Source organism: Zonotrichia leucophrys, chromosome 8 (assembly GCF_028769735.1).
Source record: "Zonotrichia leucophrys gambelii isolate GWCS_2022_RI chromosome 8, RI_Zleu_2.0, whole genome shotgun sequence".
Taxonomy (NCBI): Eukaryota; Metazoa; Chordata; class Aves; order Passeriformes; family Passerellidae; genus Zonotrichia; species Zonotrichia leucophrys.
Genome location: NC_088178.1, coordinates 29,227,452 through 29,238,856, shown reverse-complemented (window position 1 = coordinate 29,238,856; position 11,405 = coordinate 29,227,452). Strand labels below are relative to the sequence as shown.

At 46.6% G+C, this 11,405-nt stretch overlaps 1 protein-coding gene across 4 annotated transcripts in view; it reads right to left on the bottom strand.

Annotated features, from left to right (window-relative positions):
* RAVER2 (ribonucleoprotein, PTB binding 2) overlaps window positions 1-11,405 on the bottom strand; it is a 36,757-nt gene that overhangs the window by 9,419 nt on the left and 15,933 nt on the right. For 2 of the 4 annotated variants that reach the window (XM_064720381.1, XM_064720382.1), the window contains exons 4-9: window positions 8,192-8,383; window positions 5,531-5,657; window positions 4,593-4,675; window positions 1,808-1,912; window positions 1,467-1,578; window positions 82-284 (exon numbers count right to left, since the gene is read on the bottom strand). In XM_064720381.1, the coding sequence (XP_064576451.1) occupies window positions 82-284; window positions 1,467-1,578; window positions 1,808-1,912; window positions 4,593-4,675; window positions 5,531-5,657; window positions 8,192-8,383 (822 nt within the window). The remainder of the gene's footprint in view (window positions 1-81; window positions 285-1,466; window positions 1,579-1,807; window positions 1,913-4,592; window positions 4,676-5,530; window positions 5,658-8,191; window positions 8,384-11,405) is intronic. The other 2 variants (XM_064720383.1, XM_064720384.1) reach the window with 1 other exon arrangement.

The following is an 11,405-nucleotide window of genomic DNA, read 5'->3' as shown; positions in this document are numbered from 1 at the left end:
GAAGGAGAAGGAGAAGGAGAAGGAGAAGGAGAAGGAGAAGGAGGAGAAGGAAAGGAGCAGTGTGAGTGCTCACGCCCTTACCCCGGTGCCCGGCTCGCAGCCCTTGCCCTGCCCCGCAGCCTGGGCCCGCAGCGCCCCGGGCAGCCCGGCCAGGGCCGCAGCCAAGGGCGGAGCTGCCTCGCCTTTGTCCGCAGCGGCCGCGTTGGGCCCGGGCAGGGCCTGTCCGACCATGTGCTGGTTGGGGAAGAATGGCAGCATGCCCATCCCCGCTGCTGCTGCTGCTGCTGGAATGGGAGCTGGGTTAGATGCTGCAGGCAGCCATAAATGGAGAAACTCTGCTGTTACACGGGATTTATTACAGAGGGTTTGCTGTGGGGTTAACGAGGGTGGAGGAGAACAATTCCAGATCTGCTGCACTGCTTTTTGTTCCTTCCCCATCCCACAGGCAAACAGCTCCATTTCAAGCTGATTCAATAAAACTCTGACTTTTCTAAACATTCCCTGTGATAACTTTCTTAGTGCTTCCTGGCATTTTCAAAGAAAAACTGGGAACAACATCCTGGAGGATGCTGGATGGGAGCACAGGGGGAAACCCCACCTCAGCTGCCTTTGGGAAGAATTTCTTTCACTGAAAACTGGCAAGTGTTCTCCAAAAGGACAATGTGGGTATTTGGAGGAGCTTTCTGCCCTCCCTGGATGCCTTTCCCCTGCTCCTGGAACTGCCATGGCTCAGGGCAGGGCCAGGATTGCAGAACACAGGGAGCAGTGGAGGAAACAAGAGCAGAAAATCCTGCAATGGTTCAGGCTGGGAGAGACCTTAAGGATCCTCCATTGCCATGGCAGGGACACCTCCCACTGCCCCAGGGTGTCCAGCCTGGCCTGGGACACTGCAGGGATCCAGGGGCAGCCACAGCAAATCTGGCAATTCTATTCCTCCCTCTCAACCACAAATTCCTTCCCAATATCCCATCTAAATCCCCCCTTTTTCCCTTTTAAATCCATTCCCTGTGTCTGTCCCTCCATCCCTGTCCCCAGCCCCTCTCCCTCTCCTGGAGCCCCTTTGGGCCCTGCCAGGGCTCTGAGCTCTCCCTGGATCCTTCTCCTCTCCAGGGGAGCACCCCAGGATCCAGCTGATCCTTCCTCATAAATACTGAGGGCATCAGTGGCACAGGAATTTGCATTCCAAATTGACACCTGTCACAGACTGGCTGCTAAAACTCATTTCTTAATAAAATGAAGGCAAAGAGCAAATTTGTGGTGCCTCTTCAGCAACTCCCATTTACCTGCTTTGCAAAACCCCACAAAATGTCACCTCTAAATAAAAGCATATTCCAAGTGTACCCAAAAAGGAATAACTGAGCTAGCAGAGTATTTAACCAGATGCTTTTTTACACAGGGAGAAAGTCGGTGCAGAATGTGAGGCTGGGCATTTCTAGAGGTGTGGGATGAAATGAAATGTCATTTACACTTGAGAGCTTCTCCTCGTGCTGCCAGGCCTGAGCTGAGTGCTGGCATCACCCCTATGCCCAGCACTGTCTGCAGCAGCATGGCTGGAGGCTCTCCCAGCAAACCTGGTTTCTAAAAGGAAGAAGAGAAAACTGTGTAAATCATTACAATTATCTGCTCAACTTCCACACTCTCAACCTCTTCAGCTGCACTGAAGGATCACAGAACATGAATGGGTTGGGTTGGAAGGGAACTTCAAATCACGGGCACCTGATTATATATATATTTATAAATATATAAATGATTTATTTAGGGAAGATGGGAGGGCTCAGGGAGGGCAGAGCTGCAGGGGTGGCCTTACACTGTTTGCCTGCACGTTCTCCATCTTCAGCAGCTGCTGCTGGGGCAGGGGCAGCTGAGCAGGGCTCTGCAGCAGCAGGCTGGACGTGCTCCCCAGCAGTGAGCTCTGACAAAGGAGTAAAAACAAGGGTTACCTGGCAGCCACACCAATATTTTCACACAGCACTGCTTGAAGGAATTCAACATTCTGAGTTAAGGACAATCATTTCCTCCACACAGCTATGTTTCCCCCCACAACAATCTCCATGAAATCCTAGCCCAGAGGCATTAAAACCTGACAAATCACAGTGCCTGCACATTGGCAAGTCTATAAAATATTCACATTGCTCATTCAGAATATTCTGGAGCAGTTTGCCACCAGAACTGAGCCACTGAATTAAGAACTTTAGGGCACCCTCTCCAGATTCTGCCATGGGTATATTCAACATTGTGAGCTCTGGCCAGCTCTGAGGCTTAAAATAAACCTTAAAAGCCATCATGATTTATGCTACAGGCCTGGAAGTGCCAGTAAAATGCAGGTTATTCTATAGGGTGTTGCACTAAAATAAACAGACAGGACACTGTGATCATGCCAAGTTCACCCTTTATTGTTTTAACCACCAAACCCAGGGAATGAAGAGAGCAAAACATCTCCCAAGTATTTCCAAGCCTTGGCTGTGTCTGGGTGGCAGGCTTAAATTCCTTAGAGAAAAAACCCTTCATGACTGAAACATGATCTTCTGGACTAAAATATGATCTTCTGGGCTCAGAAATGTGTTTTTCCAAACAAAGATGGGCCATATCTGGATCAGTTATGCATCTATTTGCATTGTCTCAGTGATTTCCAGGGGAGATTTTGCAGGGCTGGTTGTTGTCACCAGTGCCAGGGGCTGCTCCTTCTAAACTTGGCTCCAGCAACAAAGCAAAGTGGTTCTATTGCAAAACTTTCAGAAATAAAAGAGTGGAAAAAATCAGTTTGGTCAGAATCCTCAGGGGAAAGGCTCTGGATTAATCAAGATTTAACAAATTGCTGGATGTCTGAGGAAAATATCCCTGAGGAACCTGAAAATGCATTATTTTGGGGCAGGATAATTTATAACTAAGAGAAATTAAGAGAAACAAGTTGAAAATAAGGCTACCTCAAGTTGAACAATTACTGGGTGAATAACCTTCAAATCCTCTCTGTTGAACCCTTTTAAAATCATTATTTTTAAATATTTATTCTCATTCTGTTACTTCACAAAGCCCTGAATATAAAAGAGAAACCTGAGACATGCAGGGAGCTAAACCAGCGTGGCTGGGGAGGGCTTTCAGTGACAACACTGAATTTCAAAATAAATAAATAAACAAATAAACAAACAAATAAATAAAACAGTGATCTGCTCCTCTGGCTTTAGACAACACCCCAAAACAAACCACCCAAGAAGAGAAAAATGTGCCTTAGAGGAGAAACTGGGATCATCAAATCCTTCTAAAATTCAGGTGTGGAGCTCATTAAATGAGAGGAAGCTCCCAGGAAGGGAAGGAGATGAAATTTTTAAATCTCTGGACAGAGAAAACACAGAGTTGTTTGGCTGCAGCTCTCCCAAGGCAAAACCCACTGGAAAAGCCTTTGGATCATCATCAATCCCACTGTTAATTGTGGAAAACATCCCTGGCTCCAGCTGGGAGCACCAAACACTCCCAGAGCCAGAGAGAGCAGCAGGAACTTCAACAGAGCAACTGAAAATGTAATTTCAGTTTAAAAAAACCCCAAAGAATGATGTCTATTTTATATAGGGCAAAATGAAGCAGAATTTATTAAATTTAATATATTAACCTAGCAGTTTTTAGAGAAAAAATAGAAGAGCTCAATATACTTAACATAGGGAATATTCCTGCATTTTATACTTAACATAGGGAATATTCCTGCATTATGTCTATTTTATATAGGGCAAAATGAAGCAGAATTTATTAAATTTAATAGATTAACCTAGCAGTTTTTAGAGAAAAAATAGAAGAGCTCAATATGTTTAACATAGGGAATATTCTTGCATTTTAGTTGGGTCTTTTCAAAGATCTCTAAGCCTGTGTTTGCCAAAAGAACTGCAGAAATAATTGATGCTGAAAGGATTTTATTTTTAAAATGGAAATTTCTGAAATATCAGAAATAATAAGGCCAAGTGATGGACTCCAGTCCCTTGTAGGTATTTGTGTAAATCCCTACCACGAATAATAAATTCAATTTTTGACCCCTGAGAGCAGCTGAGCTCAAGGCAGAAATTCTGGCTGTGGGTGCATTTTCCCTCTCTCAGTTTCCAGCACAAACCCATCCCAAAGATCCTTCCCATTTTCTCTCAGGAATTCTGGTGCCCATCTGGAATTACAGGAGGATTTGGGGGATTCATCAGTAAGAAATAACATCAGCAAATCTCTGTTTTTATGGCACATGCAGCACATTTGGGTCCCTGGAGCTTGGAAATGAAGCCAAGGCTGCTGAACTCGTTGGTTTGAAGCAGATAAACCATAAAATCCCTCCAGGAGTGTGGATGGGCTGCTCCAAGGGAAAGGGATGTGCCAGGCCCCTTGAGAGCTGTTTAAAGAAGGATTTTCTGCCAGAAATGACAAGTTTTGCCTACATTGGCAGGTTTTAAGTCCAAAATTTAGATAAAATAACTGCATTTTGGACAGTTAGCACTGCCTGCTTCCCCATCTCATAACCTTCCTTAGAGCTCCAACAAGAACACTTCATTTTGGCTTTAAATTCCTTAAAATTTTAGAATCTCTCCCCAGATAACTCTTTCGATGACAGGTTTTTTGTCACATACCTGATGAACTTTATTCAACTGCAAAAAAGGTGGCCCAACTGCTGAATTTATGAGGTGAGGTAAGCCTGCAGATGCTCCAAGAACTGTTTAAGAAACACACAAGAAATCAGTGAATTTTACAAATTAGGCAAGTAAAAGTCTTTAGAATTATCCTGCAGTTTTTAATTTGCTTTCCAGAAAATTTTCAAGTGTACAAAATCACCACAAGGGAACGAGGGACTGGTTTAGGTTGGGAAAGGTTATGAAAGCTTTTGATGTAAAATTTCAGAATGTGAGAGCTCCTCCACACCTGAGAGTTTCACTGCTGAGCTGATTGCAGGCTCAGCTTTATCTGAAGTGCTTTAAATTCAGATTTAGCTGGAGTGTTTCTGCCCTGAAGTGGTCACTTCACCCCATTTCTGGGTTTCTTTGTAGCCACACTCAGCTCTCCCCATCACCTGTTCCTGCTCTGAGCACTTTCACCATTTCAAATGTGATTAATTAGGGTTTATGTTTATTCCCATCCTAATTAGAACACAGAAATGATTCTGGCTGATGCTGTAATAAATACTCTGCACAGCTGTGGCAGCAGCCAAAAGAATCAAGATTTACATTGGCAACAGGAGAAAGACTCAGGCTGCAAAATTCAGATCTAAAATCAGATTCAAGTTTAACCAAGCCTTGTAAAAGACATTTCTTTCTAAAGCCATTTCTAATGTGAATATTCAGAGCCCACAGAGTTCATACTTTATTCAGTATTTGTAGGAACACTGAATTTTCCCCACACACAAGAGTGTAGCAAAGCACCCCTTGCTTTTGCTTTCATAAAAGGTGAAATTATCTGCACAATCACACTGAAACAGTAATTAAATTAAATATTATTTCTACTTAATTACCCTGCAAAAGCCTTGCAGCACTGAGAGCAGGGTTTGGTTTTGCATTATTTCAGAGCAGCTTACCCGGTTTAACAGCGTGGCCACGCAGCTGGGGCTGCAGCAGCATCTGCAGCATTGCTGGATTATTAAAACTTTTCATGATCTGCACTGGATTTGGCTCTGGAAGCAAACCTTTCCTATTGTTCCTCATCTCCAGTGAGGAGAGAAAAAGTGTTAGAAGCAAGAAAAAGCAACAAATACATTCAAATCCCTCCAACTCCAATGGCAATGTACAGATTTCATCTGACAAAAACCCATTTCCTTCCCTGTTTCCTGCTTTTTTTCCCCTCAAATGAAACACCTAACAAACGATTCCAACAAAATTTCAAGCACATTTCTTTTTTTTTCCTTTAACCCCAGAGTTATCAGCAGAGGAGAATAAGGGATGCCTCTCCATGTAACACTGATCACATCCAATTTCCTAGGAAATAATGGGATAAGACACGTGGGTGTAAAGAGCTTTCTTCCACCTCGAGCATGAAATGAACCTGATTCTCCTGCCTTGAAATTTATCTTAAAGCTGACAAATTCTTGCCTCTGTGTTTGAAACCAAGTTTTAGCTCGTCCAGTGACTCATTCCCAGTCACTTTTGTTTGGAGCTGGGATGATTTCTCTTACAGGAGATTACATTTAATAAATCCCAGAGCTATGTGGGTGCAACTTCGTGGGATTTTATGGATATTTATTAATCCTCTTCCTGGCCATCTTTGCTTGGGAAAGAGGCTGAACTGGGCTGATTATATGGAATTCCAGACTGGTTTGGGTTGGTTAAAGCCCTTTACCATGGGCAGGGACCCAACAGCACTGACCCATGGAATCACAGAATTCCAGACTGGTTTGGGTTGGTTAAAGCCCTTTACCATGGGCAGGGCTCCAACAGTGCTGACCCCACAGAATCACAGAATTCCAGACTGGTTTGGGTTGGTTAAAGCTCTTTACCATGGGCAGGGCTCCAACAGTGCTGACCCCATGGAATCACAGAATTCCAGAATGGTTTGGGTTGGTAAAAGTCCTCTACCATGGGCAGGAAGCACTGACTTTACAGAATCACAGAATTCCAGAATGGTTTGGGTTGGTTAAAGCCCTTTACCATGGGCAGGGCTCCAACAGCACTGACCCACAGAATCACAGAATTCCAGAATGGTTTGGGTTGGTTAAAGCTCTTTACCATGAGCAGAGACCCAACAGTGCTGACCCATGGAATCACAGAATTCCAGAATGGTTTGGGTTGGTTAAAGCCCTTTACCATGAGCAGAGACCCAACAGTGCTGACCCATGGAATCCCAGAATTCCAGACTGGTTTGGTTTGGGTTGGTTAAAGCCCTTTACCATGGGCAGGGACCCAACAGTGCTGACCCATGGAATCATAGAATTCTAGAATGGTTTGGGTTGGTTAAAGCCCTTTACCATGGGCAGGGCTCCAACAGTGCTTATCCCATGGAATCACAGAATTCCAGAATGGTTTGGGGTGGTTAAAGCCCTTTACCATGGGCAGGGCTCCAACAGCACTGACTTCACAGAATTCCAGAATGGTTTGGGTTGGGTACAGCCCTTTACCATGGGCAGGAAGTGCTGACTTTACAGAATCACAGAATTCCAGACTGGTTTGGGTTGGTTACAGCTCTTTACCATGGGCAGGAAGTGCTGACTTTACAGAATCCCAGAATTCCAGACTGGTTTGGGTTGGTTAAAGCCCTTTACCATGGGAGGGACCCAACAGTGCTGACCCACAGAATCACAGAATTCCAGACTGGTTTGGGTTGGGTTGGTTAAAGTTGTTTACCATGGGCAGGGCTCCAACAGCACTGACTTCACAGAATTCCAGAATGGTTTGGGTTGGTAAAAGTCCTCTACCATGGGCAGGAAGTGCTGACTTTACAGAATCACAGAATTCCAGAATGGTTTGGGTTGGTTAAAGCTCTTTACCATGGGCAGGGACCCAACAGTGCTGACCCATGGAATCACAGAATTCCAGACTGGTTTGGGTTGGGTTGGTTAAAGTCCTTTACCATGAGCAGGGATCCAACAGTGCTGACCCCACAGAATCACAGAATTCCAGAATGGTTTGGGTTGGTTAAAGCCCTTTACCATGGGCAGGGACCCAACAGCACTGACTTCACAGAATTACAAAATTCCAGACTGGTTTGGGTTGGTTAAAGCCCTTTACCATGAGCAGGAAGCACTGACCCATGGAATCACAGAATTCCAGACTGGTTTGGGTTGGTTAAAGCTCTTTACCATGGGCAGAGACCCAACAGTGCTGACCCATCGAATCACAGAATTCCAGAATGGTTTGGGTTGGTTAAAGCCCTTTACCATGGGCAGGGATCCAACAGCACTGACCCACAGAATCACAGAATTCCTTGGTTAAAGTCATTTACCATGGGCAGGGCTCCAACAGTGCTGACCCATGGAATCACAGAATTCCAGAATGGTTTGGGTTGGGTTGGTTAAAGCCCTTTACCATGAGCAGGGACCCAACAGTGCTGACCCCACAGAATCCCAGACTGGTTTGCCTTGGGAAGGACCTTATATCCCACCCCATCCTGCCATGGCAGGGACACCTCCCACTGTCCCAGCTGCTCCAAGCTGGCTCTGATAAACCCCAAATGCTCCCCAAGCCCGGCTCCTTCTCCCAGCTCAAGCATGAGAAGCCCATCCCAAAAACCTTCCCAGGGGTCTCACCATCCTCTGTGCTGCTATCAGGGCTGCCAGGGTGCTCCTGCCCGGGGCTCCAGGGGCACAGAAGGACACGTGGAGCCTCCTGCCGTGGATGGTGGCGCCGTCCATGGCGCCCCGCACGCTCTCCGCCTGCTCCGCGCTCTCGTACTCCAGCACCGCAAAGTCCCCGCTGCCGCCCTCCTCGTCCTGGGCAAACTGCAAGGGAACAGATCCGGAGCCAGGGAAGGGGAATTGCAGCAAAGGAACAGCTCCAGAGCCCATGGGAAATGGGAATTGCAGGAGTAAAACAGCTCCAGAGGCAGGGAATGGGAATTGCAGGAGTAAAACAGCTCCAGAGGCAGGGAATGGGAATTGCAGGAATAAAACAGCTCCAGAGGCAGGGAATGGGAATTGCAGCAATAAAACAGCTCCAGAGGCAGGGAAATGGGAATTGCAGCAGTAAAACAGCTCCAGAGCCCAGAGAAATGGGAATTGCAGCAGTAACAGCCCCCAGAGCCCAGGGAAATGGGAATTCCAACAAGGGAACAGCTCCAGAGGCAGGGAAATGGGAATTCCTGCAATGGAACAGCTCCTGAGCCAGGGAAATGGGAATTGCAGGAGTAAAACAGCTCCAGAGGCAGGGAAATGGGAATTCCAGCAAGGAGGAGCTTCAGAGGCAGGAATGGGAATTGCAGCAGTAAAACAGCTCCAGAGCCCATGGAAAATGGGAATTGCAGGAGTAAAACAGCTCCAGAGCCCATGGAAAATGGGAATTGCAGCAGTAAAACAGCTCCAGAGGCAGGGAATGGGAATTGCAGGAGTAAAACAGCTCCAGAGCCCATGGAAAATGGGAATTGCAGGAGTAAAACAGCTCCAGAGCCCAGGGAATGGGAATTGCAGCAATAAAACAGCTCCAGAGCCAGGGAATGGGAATTGCCAAAGAGTAAAACAGCTCCAGAGCCATGGGAAATGGGGAATTGCAGAAAAACAGCTCCAAGGCCAGGGAAATGGGAATTCCAGAGTAACAGCTCCAGAGGCCAGGGAATGGGAATTCCTGCAATAAAACAGCTCCAGAGCCCATGGAATGGGAATTCAGGAGTAAAACAGCTCCCAGCCAGGGAATGGGAATTCCAACAAAACAGCTCCGGAGCCCATGGAAATGGGAATTCGCAAAAAACAGCTCCAGAGGAGGGAAATGGGAATTGCAGCAAAAACAGTTCCAGAGGCGGGGAAAATGGAATTGCAGAGTAAACAGCCCCAGAGCCAGGGAAATGGGAATTAAGCAGGGAGAAGCTCCCAGAGCTCATGGAAATGGGAATGCAGCAATAAAACAGCTCCAGAGGCAGGGAATGGGAATTGCAGCAAAGGAACAGCTCCAGCAGCCAGTGGAAGGGAACTGCAGCAAAGGAACAGCTCCAGAGTTGGAATGGGAATTGCAGCAATAAAACAGCTCCAGAGGCAGGGAATGGGAATTCCAGTAAAGGAACAGCTCCAGAGGCAGGGAAATGGGAATTGCAGCAGTAACAGCCCCCAGAGCCCAGGGAAATGGGAATTGCAGGAGTAAAACAGCTCCAGAGCCATGGAAAATGGGAATTCAGCAGGGTAAAACAGTTCCAGAGCCGGAAATGGGAATTGCAGCAAAGAACAGCTCCAGAGCAGGGAAATGGAATTGCAGGAGTAAAAACAGCTCCAGAGCCCAGGAATGGGAATTCCAACAAGGGAACAGCTCCAGAGCCCAGGGAAATGGGAATTCCTGCAATGGAACAGCTCCAGAGGCAGGGAAATGGGAATTGCAGGAGTAAAACAGCTCCAGAGCCCATGGAAAATGGGAATTGCAGCAATGAAACAGCTCCAGAGCCAGGGAAATGGCAAGTCCAGCAATAACAGGTCCTAGCACTCCATGGAAAATGGGAATTCCAGCAACAACAAATCTTGTGGAAAATGGGAATTCCAGCAGCTGCCCTGCAATATTGCACCTGTCCCTTACAAGATCCTGCACAGCTGACACAACCAAGGTCAGTATTTCCCCCAAACGATGAGGTTGTTTTCTATAAACACTGGAAATAAGTTGGAAATCACACCTTCATCTACCTGGCATTCATGTTTGCAGACTCATGGTTATCTCTCCATGTTATCTGCTCCTTCCTTCCATTATCTCCCCCATTCCCACCTCAGCCATGGAATGCATCCATCACACACTCAAACAGCAAAGCAGCAATGAGCAGCAAACTGTAAATACAGCTGGATGCTGCAGCCAGTTTGGTTTAATTATAAACTCGTTCTTCTTCATTTTTTTCAGGCTGCCATATTCCAAGTGCTGCTCACTGTCGGATCTCAGCCCCTCAGGACTGAGGTGTCACCGAGAGCACCCTTGGGGGGCTCGGGAGTCCTGGAATGTTCCAGAAGTGTCTGGTGGCTGCACTTTGATCCCACACAGGAGACGACACCTGTATGAGGACAGGAGGGTTTCACCGGGGTGAATGGTGAAGGGATGGTTAATTAGAGAGTGAAACACAGGTTTAGGATTTCTGTACAGGGGGTTTAGAGAAGTAAGATGGAGGAATTGGGCTGTCCTGTCCTTCTTCTTCTTCTCTTCTCCTCCATCTTCTGTGGTGATGGTGGCACTTTGGGATTGGTCATTACTAAAAGTGCACAGGCAATAAGGGTGAAATGGTATTGGGGAAAAATGATAAATATTGTACACGTAACTTTTGGGTATAAAGATAGGTGACCGCCCGGAGGGCAGACAGTGTGCTCATGGCTGGCTGCTGAGCAGAGCTCTGTCGGGCCGAGAGAAAATCTTTTAGATAAACAATTAATAAACACCGAGATTGTGGGATCTCAGCCCCTCAGGACTGAGGTGCCACCGAGAGCACCCTTGGGGGGCTCGGGAGTCCTGGAATGTTCCAGAAGTGTCTGGTGGCTGGATTTGATCCACACAGGAGACGACACCTGTATGAGGACAGGAGGGTTTCACCGGGGTGAATGGTGAAGGGATTGGTTAATTAGAGGTGAGACACAGGGTTTAGGATTTCTGTAAGAGAAGTAAGATGGAGGAATTGGGGCGTGTCCTGTCCTTCTTCTTCTTCTTCTTCTCCTCCCCTCTTCTGTGGTGATGGTGGCACTTTGGGATTGGTCATTACTAAAGTGCACTGGGCAATAAGGGTAAAGGTATTGGGAAAAATGATAAATATTGTACACGTAACAATGGGTATAAAGATAGTGGCTGTCCGGAGGG